Raw genomic sequence first — 23,575 nt, 5'->3', positions numbered from 1 at the left:
CTACTTTTTTCCACGAAGCGTGCATGTCTTTGAACTTGGAAGTTGTCGTTTATCATCTTTATCCCTCACCTATATTTTTCGATTGGTAATGGTCCAACATTAAGCATCTTTAAAGGCCTCCCTCCCCCCCTAACATCTTCCCCCCAGTTTCAATACACGTTTTGACGCACCTAAACCCTCCTCGTGCATTGCACTGTTATAAATTTCAGTTTTCCAAACCCTGAGTCATAGTCCATACGCAATGGTTACCCTGTACAATTCTGTTAATACTTCATTTGTTGTATATTTTCCAATTCTCAATCCCAGTTTGTCGATGGTTCAGCTACCCTCCATTTTCCCGACCATAACATTTTTCCCCCTTCCTTTTGTCTGGATTATAGAAACTTTTAACTATTTATACTTTACTTGGATTATAGAGCAAGCGTTTGGCTTCAGTTATTACATGCAACTGGCCACATCTATGATTTTTCTTTCTTTTTTTTTCTGCTCCTCTTATACTTGGAGCAAAGGAAATTGCGCAAGCTTTCTCTTGTAAACAGCATATCGAAACAAAACAAGAGCAAAGAAAAAGAAATTGCCAGAACGCCTCCTCGATCATGATATGGGGCGGAAGTTAACGAGACAATAAGATCCATCATCAACACCCACTATAGCTGCGACAAAAATGACATATATAATGCTTAATGCTTGTCGCGAGGACTTGCTCTGTGTGAAGGCTGTGAATGAATATCTATCTATTTTCTTTGTAGTGTATTGCCATAATAGATCCAGTCGCTGACATCCCTAGGGGTTTTTAGCTATGTATAGAACATAGGTTTCTATAACAGCTAGCATGCAGTTGCGACTCTTTATTCAATATCAAAAAAGGCCTGAATGGTACTTTTGTGTGTAGTTGTGGCCGTGAAGTTTATTTGAGAAAAGCCAAATCTTGCAGCTTCGTAGATTGCCCGGGCCGACCACGTCCCGATAAATAATCACCCTCCATCCAAGCAATGCGCTGGAGCAAACCATAACCTTCCCCGCCCTGTAAATCCGATTAGATGGGATAAATGTGGACAATGCCACAGACAAGCCGCTCTGACAAGCCTGACGGACAGAACGCACACAATGGCTCAAATGTCTCTGCCATCAACGGGGCGAACATGCCGAAAGCCGACGAAGAAAACGGGGGCGGCCATTGCTCCGATGGATCAGAGAATGATTATGACCGATTAAAGGATTACCCGGGGACCATTGACTATTACAGCTTGCTCGCATTAGCTCGAGACCCTCCGCCGACGGAAGCGCAAATACGCTCGGCCTACAAAACGTTGACGCTCAGCTTCCACCCGGACAAACAACCCGAAGCGCTAAGAGAAGCAGCTACGGCGCACTATAACAAGATACGTGACGCGTATGAGACCCTGTTAGATCCCAAGAAGCGAGTTGTGTATGACATGTTGGGTGAAGACGGAGTGCGGCACACTTGGGCGGAGGGAGGGCTGATGGGTAGAAATGGATACGCTGAAAGCCAGCAAATCGGGGTGAAGGCGATGGATGAAGCTGAATTCCGTCGCTGGTTTCTGGAGGCCATGAAGCGTCGGGAGAGGGCTATTTTGAATGACCTGGTGGATGCTAGTGTAGGTTGAATGAGCCCCTTCAGAAAGCATGAGAGAACTTTTTCGGGAGCATGCGTTTATTCTTCTCTGGAAATATCCGACCTGACAACACCACTGTCCCCGAGTCCTTTTCTGTTCTTGACATACTGACATGACCAAGGGAGTGATTCATCTTTCAGTGGATGCGACATCTATGTTCGAGACTACACCGGACGGAGATGTCTCGATACGTGTACCCAACCTGAGGCCATCAGCGTTTTTACTTGGATATGCGCTTCCCATACCACTTCCTGACCTGTCTTGGTTTTACTCCTCAAAATCGGCGGCGAATGGAGAGGAAAATGAAGATAGAGATGAACCACCAACGGGTGATGGATTATCTGCAAATCAAATGCCTACTAAGTTGCAACTACAGGCTTCAGTAAACGGTCGTTTTGGAAAGACGGTTCAGACCGTCAAACTTTTAAACCCGGAGACAGGAGAAAAATTTGACGGACAAGTAGGTGTTCGCTTATGTTATTTCAATGTCTAGTTTTTGAAAACGACGGACACTTACATTCGAAGATGCGAATACCTCTAACGATTCGTAATGCGAACGTTAATTTCGGAGCTACATTTACACACGTCATCAGCAATGACCCTTCCAGACGAGGTATCCTCAAAGGGCCGCTATTATCGTTTCTCGGTAACGCAGTGGTGACCATCAATACTCCTCTTCTGCCCCAGCCTCTTGCTCAAGCAAGCATCAGCAAACTTATAACTCCGATAGAAGGAACAAGACCATTTTCACTCACCGTGAAATCTACGTGCTCGTCTTCCCCGTTTCTATGCCCTCCCGATCTTGGCCTAACAATATCACGTATGGTAGGCGAAGGAGGTGTAGTTACCTGTGACTGGTCATCAGGATCGCTTTCATGGCCAGAATTCCTTATGGGTATGTTCATGGATGCTGGCAAACGCGACCAATACGGTGGATTTCTGAGACTATATTCGATGAGTGGCATTTCGATCGGATACACGAGCTTGCCGACAATACTGCTACCTGCAGACCCACATGACGATGATCACGAGACGGATGAAGGTGATAGGGATATGCTTTTTCCGGACCATAACTATAACCACCCCAAGCAGCCTCAGCAGCTGCCGAAGCCCAATGAGACCTGGGGTTTCAACCTTGGTTCATCGCCAGCGGGCGTTAACCTAACCATGCAATATGGACGGACGATTTTTGCACGGAAGCCGGCGGAGCCATTACGTTCCGAGTGGAGTAGCGAGGGCTATTATCCCAGCAAAAGTCGGAGTGGCAGCGGTGCCATACGGCTAGGGCTTCGCGTGGTGATTGAGAGTGACCTCAGCATGGGCTGGTCCCTGTCTGGCTCACGGAGAGTTGGCGAATTCACCCGCATGGGATTGACAGTGTCTACAATTGGCGGCATGGGGCTTGGTTGCAGTGTCTCATGGAGTAGATTGGGGCAAACCTTCAAAATACCCATAGCTTTATGTCCCGTTGACAAAATCACCGGTGATCTGTGTACCTTGGCGGTCATAATGCCGGCCGCGGTCTATGGAGCGGTTGAATTTGGATACCTGCGTCCCAGGGCTCGGCGGAGGGAAAAGCAGGAAATCGCAAAGATGCAAAAGAGACTTACAAAACTGGTTGCGAAGCGGAAAGCAGAAAGCGTGCTGGCAGTTTCAATGATGAGGGATCAGGTCTTGCGAAGGCAGGATCGGGAAGCTGAACGAGACGGGTTGGTGGTTGTTCACGCTGAATATGGATGTCCGCCAACCTCGACCTTGAAGAATAAGAAGCAACAAAACTGGACCACTGCAGTTGACGAATGCTATGAAGAAGGCATGATAGATGTCACGATTCCGGTCGCGGCACTAGTTGATCAGGGACAGTTGGTTCTAGCGCGCCGAGTCAATAAGGTCTCTAACTCCCCAGCAAACTTATCCGCCTTGGTTCCCCCCCCATTTAACTAGGCAGACATAACAAACACCAAATACTAATATATCAGCCATTGCAGTCACATATACCCGGGTTCTATGATCCATTCCCATTCCGTCCAAAACTGCTGCGGGTGCGGTATCGGTTCGCTGGCAGGGAGCATCTGGTTGAAGCTTGGGACTCTGAAGGAATAACTTGCCCGATGAAGTCCCACTTGCTCTGATTACCATAATACAGAACAGAGCTTCTCTTGGTTGGTTCACCAAAGATCTCTCGACTTGTTTCGCGTGCCAGCTCTTTCTTTTCCTTTTTCTCTGCTGTCCTTTGCCTATTTCTTTTCCGGCCAAATTTTGAAGCCAAGGCTAACTGCATCCGGCCTTTTAGCAGACATCTGGGTGTCGTGTACAGAATATGTACAGCAGAGGATATATACTTCTCGGAAGGTGAGCACTTTGCGACACCGTCAACGATGAGAGGATCCTGCTGCTTTCCGCATTTTCCTTTTGGCTTATTTCTAATTTTCTTGGATATTCACCAGCAAAACAGGAATGATTTTTGTGGGGCTCAGTCCGTTTATTAACACACTCTCTAAAAAAAACAAAACAACATTTATCATTTATTTTGCCCCTGGCAGGGAACGAATTGAGAAGGATTTCCAGCCATCTCCCGCTCTCCCATCCCGCCAAGACACTACCAGACGCAATAACTAACAGATTTTCTTTGTCTGCAATTGTGTCTTAATTGCTCACACGACGCCGACATTTAACGTCGGGATTAACAAATTTGAGTTATTTGAGCTTCTCTTCTTATTCGCCCTCCAGCGCGGTATTGCCAGAGCGGGAGTCGGAGCAAAAGGCTTGATCAAGTTTTATTTTTTTGGTTATATTGTTACGATTGTTGATGCCTGATGCCTCACTTGGTCTCTTATACCCTGTTGACAAACAAAGGAACCTCATATTTATTTGCCCTCTACTTGACTTCGGGTTTACGCGCATATTTGACAGTTTCATTGTTGTTCCAGAACAAAACGCACACAAGTTGGAATAAAAGAGAGAGGGGCGAGGCGGGGGGAGGAAAAAAATAAAAATAAAAAGATTCCTATCACGTTCCACCGCATCGCCTCGTCAAGGTTTTCTCATTCGTCTCTAGCTACCAAGCCAACTGCAAGGATGATGCTCCCCGTCTTTGTTGGCTGGTTTTCATCGTTTTTTCCCGTTTCAACTTTCATATTCTCTCAATCCCCACCACTCGAGGCGGTAAGAGAGCCCTTCCATCAAAACTAAGGAGAAAAAAAAAAAGAAAAGAAAAGAAAAAGAAAAAGAAACAGGGTAAATAATAGAACGCGATGCAACCACACTTCCATTTTTTAAACCTTCGCGCCATCCAATGCCTTCCCACCGCGGCTGGTTGCTCCAGGGCTCTGTTTGCCTTTTGTTGTTGGGTTGGTATAAAGCTCATCCTGATAGGTTCCACAGGGCAACAACAACGACCACGGCAGCGATAGAAATGACCAACAGCCCCAGATCTTCTGATCATACCGCCTTTTCGTTCTTTAAGATGCCTGTTTACCCGGACTTCTTTGGTGATACCGCCGTATCATGTTGTGGTCTGAGAGGTGGCGATAATGTAATAACACATTCGGCTGCGGCCCATGACTTCCACCCAGGCCTTCCTTGTCTCTTTCTCGGCCCCCCCCAGGCTGATAACGGATTAGTATACCAGTTGCCAGAGCTCATTAAGATAGAAACAAAAAAAGAGCATGAATGTTTTCAAACATAATGGCAATAATTGCAAGCAGGAAGCAGCAGAATGGAGATACCCAGGTTTTCATTTCTGCACTGTATATAGGTATTTATATTTGTATATATATATTTTATATATATATAATATATTTATACAATATAGACCTGCCGCCTAATAGTGTTGCACGCCAGCATCGACCCATTCCGCCTCACTATCCCCGTCTCCGCCGGCCAGTCAACAAACCCTATCCATCTGCTGGACAGTCTAGGTACATCCTAAGCCGCTCGCAGGTTGGGCAGTGAATGATAACTGAACGTCATCTAGTTTTTCACTCTCGACTTCTCTCTAACAACAACCTCCCTATTTTTCCTCTCCTCTTATCCCTCCTCTCCTCAATCAAGCCTTTTTTTCCCTCTTCGCCCCCTCGCCCTCTTCCCTTTCCATTTGCTCCCTATTCCCCCCGCTGCCCACTGCCTGTATTCCCGCAGACGTTCTACTGCTTAATAAAAAAAAGGGACACACCGGCCGTTTCTTCCCGTACGCCTTCAGCACCACAGTGGTTTTAGGATGTGTATGTGGTGGGGCACGCCTTACAAGGCATATGTGATCGAGGATGCGCCCAAGAAGGACAAGGAGGAGGAGAAGGAGAAGGAGAAGGAGCAGGAGAAGGATGTGACGTTCTGCATGGTGAATCCGGGCGACCAGTTCGTGCTGGCTGATCCAGTCGTGGTAAGTCTCTCGATCGGTATACTTGTAATATGCATATGATTCTTCATGCCCTGGTGTTGCTCTGTGCGGGGTTGTATATTATAAATGGATATACACACACGCATATATATATATGTTTAACTATGTATTTTTTCCTGCTGCTCTTGCGGTGTGCTTTTGCTGCCTGACTCCTCGCTGCCTTCTCCCGCCCGATTCTCCTTTTCTGTTTTCTTCCTGTTCCATTTCGTCGTTCACTTGCTTCTCATCTGGCGTTCTGTCACCGGCCCAACCGTCTGGCTGTCTGTCTGCCTGCTCGTCACACTTCACTTTTCCTCTTCACTCGGTTCATCTCCTCACTCCTCACTCGAACTATCCTGCCTGGCTTTTCTCCTTTCCTCCCCTCCTCCGCTACTATCTCATTGTCTTCCTTTCTTCCCATCTCCACCTTTCCTCTTCCTCACCATCACCTCTTTCTTTCATCACTACCTACTACCTCTCATCTCCATCCAAAACACTGTCTGTCCTCTCTACCCCGTCGCCATGGCGTTCTTCTTGGCTCCCATCCAGTCCGGGCATCATCAGCATCATCATCAGCAGCAACAGCAGCAACAGCAGCATCACCAACCCGCTGTTTTCCAGTTTATTCCCATGCAGAATCCCGCCCATCCACAACATGCTGCGCTGCAGGCTGCCCATCCCTTTCCCGGCCATGTCATTGAAAACCATAACCCGGCCCCAGTGCCGCCTGCCGCTCCAGCTCCAGCTCCAGCTCCAGCCCCAGCCCCAGCCCCAGCTCCAGCTCCAGCTCCAGCCCCCGCGCCCGTGAATAACGCACCGAACCAGGCTGTCATGGTCGCTGTTGTTCTCCCTTTTTCATTCTCCTCCTGCTGTTTCTGACTATGACTACTATACTTCCTACTCCAATCACTACTATTCTTATTACTGTTGATTTGTTTGTTTATTCCTAGTATGCAGTGCCTTATTTCCCATTTGTGTTCATCAGGATCTCCCGCATTTCTCTTGCTTTCTTTGCCCCTGTTCCTTTCCTAACCCTCTACATCTCTCTCGCGTTTGCTTCCCCGCCCCCAACTATAAGCAAATACACGACAGCTAACGCATCTCCACCCCAACCAGCATGGACGAATCGGTGCCCAGCCAATTGCCGAAGCCCAGCCACAAGTTCCAAACTGGTTTGGATGGGCAGCCCCTGCCGCCCCTGCCCCCCCCGTTGCTGTTCAGCAACCGCAGCTCCAGCAGTTGTTTGCCCCTAACCCCCAGCAGCTCCATGCTCAGAACGTGGCCGCTGCACAGGTCAATGGTGCCAATGTCCCCCGCCAACTGGTCCCGTGTAACCCGCCCCCTGGACAGGTTTTGTGGGTGCACAACCTGGATGGGTCCTGGACTCTCCGCACCGTCACGGATATTCAAAATAAGTTGCATGGCCAGTGGCACAGGTCCAAGTCTGGATATCCATATTTTCGGGTCCATGCTAAAATTAGGGCTTAATAGGTTGGGTGGAGCTGTGGGAGGAAGGATCATCGGGATTTATGTTTATGGCTTTTTTTTTTTTTTTTTTTTTTTTTTTTTTTTTTTTTTTTTCCCGGGAATTTTTCCCCCTTCAGGTTGGTATGCTCGATGATGGTTCTGGGTAGGTTTATTTATTTATTTATTCATTTTTATCATCGATACACCTTGGTATCTCTTTGTTAAAAGTCCCTATCCGTCTCCTGATCTTCTGTTGTGCCAATTCTAACATATCCATTTCCCAGGGGTCACTGACGCCCTCCTTGTGGATATTCCGTCGAATAACTTCCACCATCCTACTTTCCGTCTAAAACAAAAACATCATAATTCGCTTTGAGCAGCCTCCTCAGAAACACAAGACAACTTAGGGGAAAATCATAGCAAACATATACACCTAACCCAAATAACCACCACGAAATCATCATCCCCATAAAGTTCGAGAGACGAAAAATCATCAATTACCCTGCACCTCAATGACTTAGCATATCTACACTCACGAAAAAACGAACGATCAAACGCGGTATATCCATTTACACTGACCCCATTAAACTCCCGATATCGATTCCCCCAGCCGTACACTGCACCTGCATACCTGACACTTTACAATTACATCGCACTGCTCTCGAGACTGAAATGGCGAGAGTGTGAGGGTAATAACGACTGTGCATAAGGCCTAAGGCAGGCAAAAGGGGTTGGTGGGCGGAGCTAGGTGATGGAACTGGATTTATTGACGGCGATAATTGCATTTTTCTTCTTCTTCTTCTTCTTCTTCTTCTTCTTCTTCTTCTTCTCGTCTCATGCCCAGTATCTGTGATTTTATTTTATTTTCATCTTGTGTTTTTTCTATCTAGCTTGCATTGACGTTTCTGAATCATATTTTTAAGCTGATTGAAAGTTCTCCTTTCTCATTTCTCCATCCCTCTCGCCCCCCACTAGCTCAGCGGTTTGATTTTTCGTATTTTTCTATTTCCCATATTACGAGAGGTTGACATTCATAGGTTAATATGTTCCAACGGACAATGCAACATGCAACATGCAAAATTCAAGGCGCAGGCAACGTATTACTGTTTCGCACCTGATTATTTTTTTTTTCTTTTAGTTCCCCCCACCCAACCCCCATTTGTTTCTCTACGTTTACTTCGTTCTTTGCTTTTATCAGTTGATTTAGTTATAGTACACACTTCTTTAGTAGTTAGTGCTCAATGGACGCAAGCATGAAAGCAGAGTTTCGCGTTGAAGATTGGTAATTCCACGGCAATTTCTTTTTTCTTTTCTTTCGGTCCAATTCCCCGCAACCGCTAAAATTGATTTCACAGAGTGTAATTACACGTGTACATGCCCTCCCTAATCTGCCTCCATACACGGTAGACTTTGCCTGGTGAAATCTTCCATGACGACAGTCCAAAGGCTCTCCATAATATGCCATTACCAGCGCCATTGTCCTTGCCCAACGGCATGGTGGTGCCATGCTGAGCAACCTTCTCCACGGCGTTCTGGGATCCGGCTAGAAATACATAAAAATCCGTTCAGCCTGACTTCAGAGCTTCCTTGAAGCCTTACCACATACGTGTTTCGCACCCCCTTTGCTTCTTGCCTTTATGACTGACACTTATCCTCACCTCGAGTGTCCAGTTTTCGACGTTGCAGCTGGTGCAAGATGCTGCGAGTCAGGTAGTGTGGAGATTTACGGATTGATAGGTCCTCCTCCTCCTCCTCCTCCTCCTCCTCCTCTTCCTGCGCATCTCCCGACACCAATTCTGGCCGCGCCAACAACAGTTCAAAGATACTTTTCACAAGCCAAGGCGAGTACTTGGTTGTTACCCAGGTCTTTAGCCACTGGAGCACTCGCAGGATGTGCAGGGTGCCTTCACATGAAAAGGGTGTTGCCCATGTTAGTGGGACCGTAGACGTTCTGGTTTGGAGTGTACTCGCATGATCTCTAGAGCGTTGAGGAGAAACTAAGTTGTCAGCTGGCTTTGGAAGCGGAAGATTTCTTAGTCTTTTCTCCATAATGAAATTGGGCTGTAGATTTATCAATCCGCTTGAAGTTTTCAGGCCCAGCTGGGAGATGCGGTGCGGGAATCTATCTCAGATTTCTGTGGAATTTTGTTCTGCTAACAGGAGCTGAAGTTCAAGAATTACGTATACAGTTGCTGAATCAAAATACAAATGAACAAATATAACAATGAAAAAAAAATGTCAATGCTTTGAAAGGAAGTTCATGTTGTGTCTCAACCACAAGAAAACCTGGCCATCCAAATTGGTGGGTAAGCGGCAAGTATCTATTAATGATTATTTGGAGAGGTGAGAACAATTTCGACTCCCGTAAGAACTCAAGGGCAAGCTAGCTGATCGTTTTGAGATTTAATAATACGAGATGTCGTTGAAGCTGTTAAAGTGGCTTCTTGGTTGCTTTGAGATTGGAAGGTGAAGCAAGCGCGGGAAGGCGGCTAGCTGGCCAATTATATTAGAAGACGCCGATTGGTTAGTTTAGTCATATATCTCCGGTAGCCCAAACATGCCAACTGCGTTACGGCGGATATCTCAAACCTCAAACTTTAACCATCACTGCCCCATGAGCCCGCTCTCGACAACGAGCTTACCCTTCCCACCTACAGCCATTCTTGTTCAGACTATTGTGGCTTAAATTGTTTACTATGGCGACATCTATCGCGCAGGGACTCTTCAAATCCCTGCCGAAACCGAAATACACCGGCGAAGACGAAGAATTGCCGCCACATACCCAACCCAAAGGCCCGCGAATCGTGGGAGCTGGTGCTCTCAACGAATCGCAAGTTGTTCTAAAAGTACGTTGCTATATACAGTCTATCATTGCCACTACTAGGGAATAAATGCTCATTTACTTTGCCCATCTATTATAGACAGCTGGCCCACCCCCGTATGGCAGGCGTTCAGGATGGCGACCTCGAAACCCTGAAGACTTTGCAGATGGCGGCGCGTTCCCCGAAATCCCAGTGGCTCAATATCCCCTCGATATGGGGCGGAAAGGCACCTCATCAACGTCAAATGCCTTAGCTGTTCAAGTTGACGCGGAAGGGAAGGTTAAATACGACGCCATTGCAAAACAGGGCCATGGCGAGAATCGGATTGTCCACGCCTCTTTCAAAGACCTAATACCTCTCCGCCAACGCGTAGATATGGGCGAAATATCTCTAGCTCGGCCTTCACAAGAAGAGGTGGCGGAGCAAATGGAGAAAACAAAAGCTGCGTTGGCAAAATTGGTGACTGGGGCTGTTGCGGCGCAGAAGCCAAAAAATGTCAAGGGCGGGAAAAGGAACGAACCCACGTTCGTGAGGTATACACCCGCAAATCAAATGGGTGATACAAGCAAGAAAAATGATAGGATTATGAAGATTGTAGAGAGACAAGTTGACCCCATGGAGCCCCCGAAATTCAAGCATAAGAAGATTCCTCGCGGTCCGCCCTCCCCGCCACCGCCAGTCATGCACTCACCACCCCGGAAACTTACTGCAGAAGATCAAGAAGCATGGAGGATTCCCCCTCCCGTTTCAAATTGGAAGAACCCTAGAGGCTATACTGTTCCGCTGGATAAACGATTGGCGGCCGATGGGCGTGGTTTACAGGATGTTTCTATCAATGACAAATTTGCCCAGTTTGCGGAAGCCCTGTTTACAGCTGACCGTCATGCCCGGGAGGAAGTGAAACAGAGAGCTCAAATGCAACAGAAGTTAGCAGAGAAGGAGAAGGCACAGAAAGAAGAGCATCTTCGCCAACTAGCTCAAAAGGCACGCGAGGCAAGGTCGGGTGGCACAAGTCGCCAGGAATCTCGAGCGCGAACACGTTCACGATCTATTAGCGGCAGCCGAAGTCCATCACCATATTCATCCCGTTCTGCCACGCCCAGTGAAGATGAAGATGCTGCCCGTGAACGTGAACGTCGGCGTCGGCAACAACGACAAGAAGCTGAACGTCAGCTTCGTCAATCCCGTATGGGTACTGAGCGTCGGATCCAGATGATGGCGCGAGAACAAAACCGTGATATCTCCGAGAAGGTCGCACTTGGCCTTGCAAAGCCAACACAGAGTAAAGAGACGATGTATGACTCCCGACTTTTCAACCAGACGAGCGGATTCGAGAGTGGATTCAATGAAGATCAGCCATATGACAAACCCCTTTTCGCCGCACAAGATGCCATCAATAGTATTTACCGCCCTCGGGCACAAGCAGACGACTTTGATGACGAGGAGGCGGCCGGTGCGGAGATGAGTCGAATAGAGCGGAATAGCCGATTTGAAGTCCTAGGCCGTGCTAAACAAGGCTTCAAAGGCGCGGCAGATGCAGAGGTAAGATATGCAACTCGCCCGCTTAGTCCACTTATATATCTATTCCACACATCGTTCATTTGAGCCAATACTATCACGTGACTGACGATACACCTTTTTCACAGGCTCGAGATGGACCAGTTCAATTCGAGAAAGATACTTCCGACCCATTTGGCATCGATGGAATGATTGCTGAAGTTACTGGTGGAAGCACGCAGAAAAGATACGGTATTCAAGAAGCCGAGGGTGCCAAGGAGCGCGGATCGAAGCGTGCCCGTATGGACGACGACGACGACCATGATCGAGGGAGATAGAAGAGGGGAGCGATTTACGGCATCTTCTTACCTTTTCTCACGATTTCTCCACTTTCATTAATTCCCCCCATCTTAACTGGACAGGCTTCTTGCATATTTTGTCTACCTGTGTACGACTATTGAAATCTTTTTAAGTCGCTGGCATATAACCCCTTGTTTCTGTTTGATATCAAATTCTCTGGATCCCCCACGCATCCATGGAGTGGCTATATACTATTAATAGTCTTTCTTTGTGTGCTGACAGAGCTCTTCATTCAAAAGCCATCTTTAATTCAAATCGGCTGGACTTCCAGTTCCTAAGATTCCTTCGTGCTGCAGAAAGGAATATATCTTACCAAGATTAAACCCTCAGTTAATGTTCTTTGATGTATTGTGCGCATCTGCTCCTTGAAGACAGTTTGATGGTTGCATAAAAATTATACTATGAAGACGACATATATACACTGTCTCACATCTTGAAGAGAATTCAAGAAAAGCAATTTCATAATCAAATTCCACAAGAAGCGTTGCTCGTTATCTTTGCTGTCTATGCTAAATTTTCGCCAACTGCTCCTTTTACTCCACCACATGCTTTGATTCTGGGTCCACAAAGGGAAAATAAAATTCAGAGGCATCAAGTACACATCATCCAGGTACCGTATGCATGCATAGTACAATATTTCACTCTCCATTAGAGAAAAGATAATGGGTCAAGACATGTATTTTACAATGACAATACTCAATTAAGCCAAACCAATCCACTCTCCCCCTTCCCCACCATCGTCACTATCGTCGACATCATCCATATCTTCATCCCTACATACGCCGTTTTCCTTGCCCGCAGCAACCACACCGTCTCCTCCACCCTTCTCAACCCTCCTCCCATTCAACACCGGCTTTGAAAGCAAATACTCCAACACATACCCATTCCCTTCGACAAGCCGCTTGATCTCATCTCGGATGCTATCAACAACACGATTCACGGCACGCAACTCCGCCGCCAGTTGGCCACTATGATCCTTGAAATAGTGGCCATGGATGCTCAGCAACGCCTCGATCCAGCGCAAATTGAACTCCAGGTGCGGTGTCTCGTCGACGCAATTGGCGACAAAACGGAGCATCCGAGGGAGGTAGATAGTGGGTATGGAGGCGGTGATGAGGCGGATGTCGGCGGGAGGGATCGATTCGTAGACTTTTCGGATTAAGGGGGCTTCGTTGAGGCGGAAGGACATGATGAGGGGTTTTAGGAAGGAAGTTGGGGTCGTCGGTGATGAGTCTGTTAGGGGGGAGGTGGTGGATGCGGCTTTGGCTTCGGCCAGGGTATCGAGGATGCTGTCGGGTGTGATAGAGAGGTCGAGGTCGAAGGGGTCGAAGACGAAGGTTGTATCTAGACTGTAGACAAGCAGGCCTTCCGTAGACGAGGCGCAGAAAGATTGGCCGGTTGGCGAGAAAGCGACGGAAGTTACCCGCACTTCGGGCCGCGTGGTGCGTGCGCCTGCGTCGCCGCCACGACGAGTGCCGGGGAGACGCTTGTCGATGCGATCTTCCAAATCTGACGCTTCACCCGCTTCGTCTATGAGGCCGCGTGGACCGGCTTCAGTCATATCCCTGCTGTTGAGGAATTCTTGTGTGCCGTCAAGAGAGGTATTGATGGAGACGGTGAACTTTTTGCAGAGTGAGCCAGTGCTGACGTCGTAGAGGCAGATGTATTTGCTGTTACCCGCGGCGAGTAGGCAGCTTCCATCGGCTGAGTAAGTTATCGTGTTGTATGACTTGGTGCCTGCGGCATTGGCAGCTGTTCGACGGTCGGATATTTTACGACCTCCTGATACGTCACGTCGACCATCTATTCCCCCCTCCTGCACGGCTTCTTCGACTGACCAGAAGGTCAATTGACCATCAAGGCTGGAGGCGGCAATTTGTTTCCCATCCGGTCGGAAAGCTACGCTAAGCAAGTCGGCTTGTAGTTCCAGAGGCTCGCTGGTCTGCGTGCGGCCAAAGATGCTCCATATTCGGATTGTGTGATCCCAGCTACCGCTCACCAGATGCCTGCCATCTGCAGAAAAGGATAGAGAAGACACCGGTCCTTGGTGCCCAGCCAGTCGGTCTAGAAGCTGGCCCGTCTGGACGGACCAAATGTGAACATCAAACGAGTCCAGTGAACCTGCACACACGACCTCTCCACTGGGATCTACCGCCAAGCAGGAGAACCCTAATCTTGAGGGTGCCGTATATGTTCTAAAATTTCGATATCGAATGAGATCCCATGCTCTGATTGAGCCATCTAATGATGCGGTAAATAAAACATTTCCTTTTTTCGAGAATTGACACGCGGTGACGCCGCTGGTATGCTCTGTAAAGGTGACAATACAGAACCCAGAATTTGTATCCCAGACTTTGATTCTCCCATCATCTGCCGCGGTTATTATTTTTTGTCCATCTGGAGAATATACGAGTGAATTCATCGAATCCAAATGGCCTTGCTGTTTCAGGATATATGACTCAGACTGCCATTCCCACACAAGCAACTGCCCAAGTTTCGACGATCCAAAGGCGATCCATTCGCCAGAGTTATTCATTGTCACAAAATCAATATTGCTCTGTGAGACGCTAATAATAGTTAGACTTGATTTTAGTTGTACAGACAAAGCACAAACATACCTAAGTTTATGTATTTGGGTAAACTCTGGTAGTTCATAGAGCCCAAATAAACCATTAGAGAAGCCTGCAACCAGAAGGCTAGAAGCTCCATGGTATGCTGCACATTTCACCTTTGCATTGCTTTGCATGAAAAAGCTTTTTTTTCTGATCCTCCAGCGCATATCCGAGTTTTCTGACAATTCCTCTGGGTCATCGGACTTGCTACAATATTGCCATCGAAAGAGTGCACCATCCTTGCTCACAGTGTAGATCTAGAAACGGAAAAAGTTCAGCGTTGGCTTGAATAGATATAATTGAGTGGTTCCGGAATATCCCTTACCGACTCCTGATCCTCTGTAAACCAAGCATTTAGCACAGCTTCACGGTGTCCCGCAAGAGTTGTCGGTTCAAACCCTTCCTCCGGATCCAAACTCCATATCCTTGAGGTTAAATCTTTTGAGGCGCTGAGAAAGAATCTCGAATCGCCAGACCAGTGTATATTCTGCACCGCATCGAAATGTCCTACATACTCCCTATGCAGAACGAATGGTGCGAATTCTAGTTCGCCATTACCATCAGCACCAGGTGTAGAAGGTGTTTTCCAGACCTGGATTCGCCGCCCCACTCCAGCAGCAAAATGGCGCCCAGAAGGTGAAAAAGCAAGCGTGGTGACTGTAGACTTGAACGAGAAGTGATGGATAGTTAATCGACGGAGGAAATTGGTTAGTATAGCTTTTCCATGTTGATCAATGGAAAGGAGGAGGTTGCCTTTGGGAGAGAGGGCAATTCGCGAGATGTTGGTGCGGTGGGCGAAAGGAAGGGTATATGATTTATTTCTACGAATTACCAAAGTTAGTCTCTTTTGTCTTTTCTCCGCACCTAGCTGTGAAGGGCGCGAGGATCCCGTACTGCACGAGATCAAAAACTGTAACTCTATTGCCAACCGGAGAGAGCAAGCAAGTGCCGTCTGGAGTGAAGATGAGGTTTCCTTGGCGATAAACGGTCCCCAGAAGGTTGGAAAACTTAGGAGAAAATTTAGTTATCGTCAGCAACAGCTAGTAAGACTGCAAATAGAGCTTCCGCATACCTTGAAATCAGTCTTCATCGTCCTCAGCTCGCGCAGTCACCATCGGCGCATTATGCACTCCACCAGCAATTGTGGGCAAAAAAATGTCTGTTCAAGAGATAAGGTCCCGGATAAACTGCTACAGGATAATCCGAGACGCTAGCCGTATGCGACCTAGTGTACCCCGGGGTGGTTGCTCGCTTGAAAATTAGCTTTCAGGGGCAGAAGAAACGAAACGACAACTTCACGCTCTTCATCTCGCTGCCACCCTCTGCAACCCGCGCGATTCTCCTTGTGTTTCTGTTTCTAGTTGTCTTGTGCGGAGCTCTGTGTCCATCGTCACCCCCTTCCAGTAATTCGACTTCCTTTTTAAGTATAACACCCTCTTTACGCTCAGTAGTTATGGCTCCTCCAACTTCTGAGACGGCTTCTCCCATTGGAATTGCCAATGTAAGTAGTGTCCTATATCCAATTATTGATATTATGAAGAATCTGACACATTGGTTGTGTATAGCTTCCAAATCAACGGTATGCCTCGACAAACGCTATATCATTTTTCGGGGGGAACTTGTAGTGCTAACACAATAAAACAGGCACAAAATCGTTGCCAAACGGGGAGCTGCCTTTACTATTATGGTACAACTTAGCCCCTCCTATTATATATATTTCGTCCTTGTTAACATTTTATAGGTTGCTGGGGAATCCGGATTGGGCAAAACGACATTCATTAACACGCTTTTCTCGACCACAATCAAGAACTATGCCGACCACAAGCGCCGACATGCCAAGCAGGTTGATAAAACCGTAGAGATTGAGATTACAAAAGCTGAACTCGAGGAGAAGTTCTTCAAAGGTATTCAATTCAGTTCTGCACTGCTCTGCACCGCGTATGTGAGCTAATTATGTCCCATTTTAGTTCGCTTGACGGTCATTGATACCCCCGGATTCGGCGATTACGTGAACAACCGCGACTCGTGGATGCCTATCATCGAGTTCCTTGATGACCAGCACGAATCCTACATGCTTCAGGAGCAACAACCTCGTCGTGTTGATAAGATTGACCTCCGTGTCCACGCTTGCTTGTACTTCATCAGGCCAACCGGTCATACCCTGAAGCCCCTGGATATCGAAGTCATGAAGCGTCTGAGCTCGCGTGTCAATCTGATCCCAGTGGTTGCCAAAGCCGATACATTGAGCCCATCTGACCTTGCCCGCTTCAAGCAACGCGTAAGAGAATATCTATCCTACATAGGCCAATGGAGTGAACGGTCAAAAACTGATTACTTTTTACATTTCAGATCCGCGCTGTTATCGAGGCCCAAGGCATCAAAATTTACCAGCCACCTGTTGAGGAGGATGATGAGCACGCCGCACAGCATGCTCGTAGTCTGATGGCTGCCATGCCATTCTCCGTCATTGGTTCCGAGAAAGACGTCAAGACCAGTGATGGCCGCATCGTTAAGGGTCGCCAGTATGCTTGGGGTGTAGCTGAGGTTGAGAATGAGGAGCACTGTGATTTCAAAAAATTACGCTCCATTCTCATTCGTACTCACATGCTTGATCTCATTCACACCACTGAAGAATCCCACTACGAGGCCTATCGCGCCTTGCAAATGGAGACGAGAAAGTTCGGCGAGGCCCGTCCCAGAAAGCTCGACAACCCCAAGTTCAAGGAGGAAGAAGAGAACCTCAGAAAGCGCTTCACCGAACAAGTCAAGGTCGAAGAACAGAGGTTCAGACAGTGGGAGCAGAGACTCATCTCCGAGAGAGATCGTCTCAACAAGGATCTGGAAAGCACTCATGCTGCGTATGTTTTTTTAATCCTTCCCCAGTAAACATGGCTACGTCGTACTAGTGCTAACCTTGGAACAGCATCAAACAACTCGAACAGGAACTCGAGCAGATGCAAGGCTCCGCTGTCCGCAGCCATGGCCGGCGTTAATCTTGGATGGGTATATTGATGTTTGCCGTCTGGTTGCGATGTAGGTAGATGGAGGTGGATGGCTGTCCGTTTCGAATATAGGCTTTAGCACGTCTGAGCCCAAAAATTATCGACCTATCAAATCCCGGTTTTATTTGCGACATTTTGGGGGTTTGTTTTCTTTTTCGAACCCTTATCCTTTAATCATTTTATTCGTGTTTCTTTTTCTGTTTTTCTCCCACATTCGACTGATACCTAGCGTATTTTCTACCTCCAAGACCCGAAATAGTTCGTTTGTTATGCGTAGCGATTTTTTTTTGTTACTTTATTATTTGAAATATCCAACTTTAATTCTACACCTTTTTTTCCCCTTTGTATGATTCAGTTTCGAGATCTCCAAATCAAATAAAAACCACTGGGTTCGTAATTTAGTTTCCCGTTTCCCGTGTCTGGTTTGTTATAAATTAATTAAATAAGCTCCAACCAGTTCGCCCAGACTAAGCTCCATCCCCGCCTTCAAGATGTAAATGAACTCAACCACCTTTCAAAAGCGTCGCGATTAATCAGATGCCACCAACGCGGAAATTCCCAACCTCCCGCCTCCACACAATAAAAACCCACAATGGTACGTATATATAAATGTTCACTACCTGTCTTCCAGGCCCCAAGTTTCCCAAACTCACCCCTGATACCCCAGCTCTCAGCCAATGTGAGAGGAGAGCTAACCCATCAACCCCCATCACAGGTGCGGTAAATGCAATCTGCTTTTCCAGCCCACCAGGCACATACCTGCTAACGGGCTCTTCTGACCGCTCCATCCATCTCTGCCGCGCCCTCCCGACCTCCTCCACCACCGTCTCCGCCACAACACCCGTCACCACCACTCCGATCCAGCGGTACGCGAAGCATGGCTACTCCGTGTTGGACCTCGCGGTAACGGCGGATAATGCCAAGTTTGCCAGTGTAGGTGGGGATAAACAGGTTTTTTTGTGGGATGTGGAGACGGGGACGACGGTGAGGAGGTGGAGTGGGCATGATGCGCGGGTTGAGGCGGTGGAGTTCGGGGCCGAGGCGGATTCGATTGTTGCGAGTGGTATGAATTTTTTATTTATTATACTTTCATTTTTATCGGGGTCTTTGTTGTGTTTTAGGTGTATTACTCTACGCAACGAAGGCCGTTGTTTGCGCAGTGCTGGTTCGTGAGGGGCTTGATATCTCTATCAGCCATTGCGCGACGCAAGGTCAAGCATTACTATTGACTCTGACTTGATCAGAATCAACTGCGCTCGATTTACACCTCTATCACATTAAATACCCGAGCCAGGCATCAACTGGCATTGCATTGTGAACCGAGAAACTCGTCCTCCACTATCCCTGTATTAGGAAACTCCCTATAGTATAACATCTTAACTCAAAAGCTCAATTCCGCTAACCATCTCAAACTCCCGCGCCACAGGAAGCGCCGACACAACCCTAAAACTCTGGGATACGCGTTCCCTAACCTCAAAGCCCATCCAAACACTCTCCGAAGCCCGCGACACCATCTCCTCCCTTAGCATCCACTTGCCCACCGCCAGCATAATATCAGGCAGCTACGACGGACGAATCCGCAGCTATGATTTGCGTATGGGCATGGTGAACGTGGACGTCATGGGCCATGAGGTGACGAGCGTGCGCTGCTCGGAGGATGGCAATGTCGTGCTGGCATCGTGTCTAGATAGCTGGATTCGGATGGTTGATCGAGCGGATGGCAGTGTGTTGAAAGGGTTTGGGGGTGGGGGAGGCAAGGCGGGGGCTGACCCTGCTACTCCTGCTAGTGGGGATGGAGGGCCACGCTATGTCAATAGTTCGTTGCGGATTAGATCTTCATTTGCGAAGGGGGAGGGCGTGGTGTTTAGTGGTGGGGAGACTGATGAAAATGAGAGTGCCATAAATGTCGAGAGCCATGTATTTGCATGGGATGTGTTGACTGGGGATGTAATTGCGAAGGTGGGCGTGGGCGAAGGGGTGAAGGCGGTTAGCTGTGTGGCGTGGAATGAGAAAGCGGGTTGTTGGGCTGGCGGTTGTTCAGATGGTGAGTTTTCGCAACCCGATCTCCTCTTATATATCTGTCTTGGGAATTTCACGCCTTTCACAAAGAGACATTGTCGGTTCAATGCCGTTCGCCTTTGCTAACTTTTGATATTAACACAATAGGGACTGTTCAAGTATTTGGATGACTTCAGCATTACTTTGCATCTTCCCGCATTTTACTCACAGACATTATTGCGATACCTATATATATCGTTACGTTATCATGATCTTTATAAATCACCTCACCTTCTCAGGCCACCCCCGCCCTTTTATATCATTCACGACCGGGACCCTAACAGAGCATCCCGTTTCATATATCTGCTATCCAGTTATCTATATAAATCAACGTTCAAACTCTTACCGCCTCCAACGTACAGCTAAACCAAAAAGAACAAAATATAACCGTGTCCTGTGCTCTATGTTGCGGGCGGATATGCTCATTTACTAGGCATCTCCATCAATCAGACTACCCCTTCTAAACGAAGAAGTATGATATATATGGGGTGGTCGCTCTACCTGGTTTATTGGTTTAATTAGTGCAGATATGACAAAGATGAAAGGAAGCGTATCTTAACGAAGGGGCCCACACCGCGTGGGCTTGAGGCGTGTGAAGTAAACCGTACTCGTTTTTTTTTAATCCTATTTTGTCCATTAACATAGGTATCAAATATGTAAAGGCATTGACGATATGCTATGGGCCCCGATATACTCAATACAGTTGTCTCCAAAATATGAAATAGGTCAATTGATCGCCCAGGTTCGCTCATGTCCACATTCCAACAGGACCTAACATTTTTCCCCTTTAGACAATTCTTTTTTGCTTTCTTTCTTTTTTTTTTTTTTTTCTTTTTTTTCTTTTTTAATCTTATATATACGTATCATATGTTTACTCCTTTCCATCAGCCCATTCGTCCAAAAAAGATATCACAATTTCTCTTTGCCAAAACCTTTGGCATCCTTTCATTCGCCTTTCGGATCAATCTAGCATTCACATAAGATAAAATCCCACTACACCATCCCCACACACTTATCACAAACTCAAACGCCAATCTCAGCCGCATCCAATGAAGCCATTGCCCTTTCCAGCTCCCTCTCACCAACGATGACAGTGCCAGCTCTCACCGTGCTGAGGAAGCTGATATCAACAGCATCCAGATACGACGAGCCCGTTTCTGACGAGGCTCTACGAAGCGGCTCGTGGGCGCCCTGCGCTTGCCCACCGTTTTTCTTCTGATTCATCGACGTCGTCATCCGCCTCCGCTTCCGCGACCAGAGTGATGACGTACTTTTGTCATCGTTTTGATTATTGTTGTTGAACCGGGCAAGAGGGGAGGAGGCATTCCTCGGAATCTCCACGGCGTTAACACCATCGCCGTGGTCATCGGAGCTGTCATAACCATCTCCACCACCGTCATGATCATGGCCATTGTCACTCTCGCCACTGGTTCTGTTAGGTTCTCGACTTTGTGTCGCAGCCGCGAGCCGGCTAGCTACGCCACAGACGATCCCAGTCGCTTCCAGCGGGAGATCGCGCAGGTCCAGCATGATAGGGACGAGGACGTCGTCCTTCGATATGAGGAGGAGGTTATTGCTGCTCTCGTCAAGTGAGAAGTCGCTGGACAGCTGGTTTGGGGGCACTAAGCAGATGGGATCCAGCGAGAAGCGGGGCAGGAGTCGTTTTTCGAGCAGTATAGACGCGGCCGGGTCGGTGGCTGTTAGAGTGAGGGAGAGGAAGCGGGGTTTATCGAGGATTAGGGTGGTGACGAGGCTTGGGCGGAGGATTGAAGGGGAGGAGGATCGGCGGGCAGATGACGAGTATTGGGCGGCGCATTGGACGATGCGGAGGGATTTGTCGACACGGGCGTGTATGTTGTGTTTCCGTAAGGCGGAGAACGTTCGGGTCTGTAGCTCTGAGAGCGTTGGAGGGGGAGGGGTTAAGGGCGGCGATTGTTGTGTTTCTAACGATGGGGGGGAGCTGCGGCGTTGCGGGTTACTGCTGCTGTTGACGAAGGCATCGGAGGACGCTTCGAAGGCGAAGCCGCGGTTCTCGAGTGCCTGGGTTACATGGCCCTTTGACCGGCGGGGAACGAGGATGTAGTCGGAGAAATAAGTTGACATGAAGAATATGGATCTTTTCAACTTATTAGTTAAGGGGGTACCGCACTTTACAACGGAGTGTATATGAGCTTACACTCCCGCCATGGCAAGAGGACTGGTCAGTTCCAGAACTCTTTGGCCGGCATCCAACCCCTGCCCATCAACCTGCATCGCGATGAAATCCTCTTTGCTGATTGAAATTTGGTTCGCTTTAGAAGGTCCATTTTTGTTGAACTCTTCTGCCGATGGGCGAAAATACAACTCTGCCAACTCTCTCGAACACACAATTGAACATTCGACTGGGGTGATGGAAACGTTGAGAAACGCAGGATGCGTGGGTTCGGATTTCCGAAGACCTCTCAAGCCAGGTTCATCCGGTTCATCCGGTTCATCCGGGTGTATGTCTTCGATAGGAGGTACATCGTGGAAAATGAGTTGGAGTATTGGTTGCAGGAAAAATGGGTATAGATCTAGGGGGATGTGTATGAGAGCGAGGTGGTCGTTCTGAACCCCGATTTCCAATGTCAGCACAGCTGGCCTTGCATATTCAATACCAAAGATAGCGCAGGCTAATGCCACAAACAGAAAGCACATTCTTGTGCTCCAACGAACGCTGGGATCCTGGAAGGGGAATTTACTAGTTCAAAATTTGGGGGGCGGGGGCTGCTTTTTGAAAGGTGGTGAAGGGTGAAAGCAGAATTAGAGGAGGTTATGGGTTGTGAACATGCTGCGCGAGACTCACCAAGAACTGTACCTGAGCAGAGAAGAGAGACAGTGACTGGGACATGGCGGGCGGCGGCCACGTATACAGTCTAATTTGACAGATCCACTTGGGCAATGCTGGAGGACCCGATTGAATGGAAAATGGACCTATGTACGTTGTTCGAAGCGGACAGGATACATACTCCAACAGGGTGGAAGGGCGAGCGGGTTTTAACTGGAATGAAGGGGAGATATTGGGACCCGTTCAATTGGAAAAGTGGAGACCAGGCAAAAGCGAAGGCCAGCTTGGAATTGTGCCCACCAAGCAGTTGAATAATTCGACAGGACAAATGGGTAGATGGTCGGCGCGAGATGTCGTGGCAGCCCCCGTGTGTCCGCGAAAAATGGCCAAACTGGATACAACGAAATGATAAACGGGATAGGCTGAGAGCTGAGAGCAATAGGGTCCAAACAGATTTCCGAGGATTTTTGAAACAAAGCGATCTTCTTGTGGTATCGAATTGCTCTCTCACAGGGCTAAACAAATATAAACGTCCCAGGCGAATAACAGGCAGAAGATATCAACGACGCAACGACCACCAAGAAATCAAGCAGTAAAGTAGCCCAGGATGTAAAGATCAAGCGTGAATAGAAGTAGAAGCGATGCTGCCAGGGTAAAACAATAAAAGAATATTCAACCCCTGTATGCAATTTCAGCAGCTAAATCAACTGTTGAGAAAGTGTAATCGTAAAAGTATGTAGATATGACTGGGGGGAATGCAGGAGTCAACGGCGGGAAAAAAAAAAGAAGTTACATCAAAATATAAAATGACAAATGACAAATGGCAAATGGAAAATAGTGCAATCATGCGCAAGAAGCTCGACAGCTGCCGCAATCAAGGTCTTCAACGCTGGAGCGAACCCTTCTTGCGTGCTTCCAGGGCTCGCTGCGGGGATA

At 47.8% G+C, this 23,575-nt stretch overlaps 8 protein-coding genes across 8 annotated transcripts; 5 read left to right on the top strand and 3 right to left on the bottom strand.

The window, feature by feature from the left end:
• Nucleotides 1–1,058: 1,058 nt before the first annotated feature.
• HCAG_00464 (predicted protein) lies at nt 1,059–4,098 on the top strand (the record flags this gene model as incomplete). Its single annotated transcript, XM_001543368.1, has 6 exons — nt 1,059–1,619; nt 1,759–2,097; nt 2,163–2,283; nt 2,467–3,499; nt 3,931–3,989; nt 4,085–4,098. 6 exons carry the CDS (start codon nt 1,059–1,061, stop codon nt 4,096–4,098), a joined length of 2,127 nt encoding a protein of 708 aa, XP_001543418.1.
• An 834-nt stretch (nt 4,099–4,932) lies between these two features.
• On the top strand, nt 4,933–6,057 carry HCAG_00463 (predicted protein; the record flags this gene model as incomplete). The annotated part of the gene is made up of 3 exons (XM_001543367.1): nt 4,933–5,172; nt 5,452–5,557; nt 5,804–6,057. The coding sequence occupies 3 exons, from the start codon at nt 4,933–4,935 to the stop codon at nt 6,055–6,057; spliced, it is 600 nt and encodes a 199-aa protein (XP_001543417.1).
• A 557-nt stretch (nt 6,058–6,614) lies between these two features.
• On the bottom strand, nt 6,615–7,485 carry HCAG_00462 (predicted protein; the record flags this gene model as incomplete). Its single annotated transcript, XM_001543366.1, has 2 exons — nt 6,615–6,961; nt 7,113–7,485. 2 exons carry the CDS (start codon nt 7,483–7,485, stop codon nt 6,615–6,617), a joined length of 720 nt encoding a protein of 239 aa, XP_001543416.1.
• A 2,693-nt stretch (nt 7,486–10,178) lies between these two features.
• Nucleotides 10,179–12,139, top strand: HCAG_00461 (conserved hypothetical protein; the record flags this gene model as incomplete). Its single annotated transcript, XM_001543365.1, has 3 exons — nt 10,179–10,328; nt 10,404–11,846; nt 11,951–12,139. 3 exons carry the CDS (start codon nt 10,179–10,181, stop codon nt 12,137–12,139), a joined length of 1,782 nt encoding a protein of 593 aa, XP_001543415.1.
• A 722-nt stretch (nt 12,140–12,861) lies between these two features.
• On the bottom strand, nt 12,862–15,863 carry HCAG_00460 (periodic tryptophan protein 2; the record flags this gene model as incomplete). Its single annotated transcript, XM_001543364.1, has 5 exons — nt 12,862–14,728; nt 14,780–15,030; nt 15,099–15,594; nt 15,638–15,813; nt 15,846–15,863. The coding sequence occupies 5 exons, from the start codon at nt 15,861–15,863 to the stop codon at nt 12,862–12,864; spliced, it is 2,808 nt and encodes a 935-aa protein (XP_001543414.1).
• Nucleotides 15,864–16,226: 363 nt separating this feature from the next.
• Nucleotides 16,227–17,766, top strand: HCAG_00459 (cell division control protein 12; the record flags this gene model as incomplete). Its single annotated transcript, XM_001543363.1, has 7 exons — nt 16,227–16,274; nt 16,339–16,352; nt 16,418–16,460; nt 16,515–16,677; nt 16,741–17,051; nt 17,123–17,631; nt 17,697–17,766. The coding sequence occupies 7 exons, from the start codon at nt 16,227–16,229 to the stop codon at nt 17,764–17,766; spliced, it is 1,158 nt and encodes a 385-aa protein (XP_001543413.1).
• A 546-nt stretch (nt 17,767–18,312) lies between these two features.
• Nucleotides 18,313–19,964, top strand: HCAG_00458 (predicted protein; the record flags this gene model as incomplete). The annotated part of the gene is made up of 4 exons (XM_001543362.1): nt 18,313–18,370; nt 18,491–18,838; nt 19,202–19,819; nt 19,942–19,964. 4 exons carry the CDS (start codon nt 18,313–18,315, stop codon nt 19,962–19,964), a joined length of 1,047 nt encoding a protein of 348 aa, XP_001543412.1.
• Nucleotides 19,965–20,856: 892 nt separating this feature from the next.
• HCAG_00457 (predicted protein) lies at nt 20,857–22,702 on the bottom strand (the record flags this gene model as incomplete). The annotated part of the gene is made up of 3 exons (XM_001543361.1): nt 20,857–21,949; nt 22,010–22,419; nt 22,658–22,702. 3 exons carry the CDS (start codon nt 22,700–22,702, stop codon nt 20,857–20,859), a joined length of 1,548 nt encoding a protein of 515 aa, XP_001543411.1.
• Nucleotides 22,703–23,575: the final 873 nt, after the last annotated feature.

This window comes from Histoplasma capsulatum, genomic scaffold, assembly GCF_000149585.1.
Source record: "Histoplasma capsulatum NAm1 scaffold_1 genomic scaffold, whole genome shotgun sequence".
Taxonomy (NCBI): Eukaryota; Fungi; Ascomycota; class Eurotiomycetes; order Onygenales; family Ajellomycetaceae; genus Histoplasma; species Histoplasma mississippiense.
This window is presented reverse-complemented; position numbering and strand designations above follow the sequence as displayed.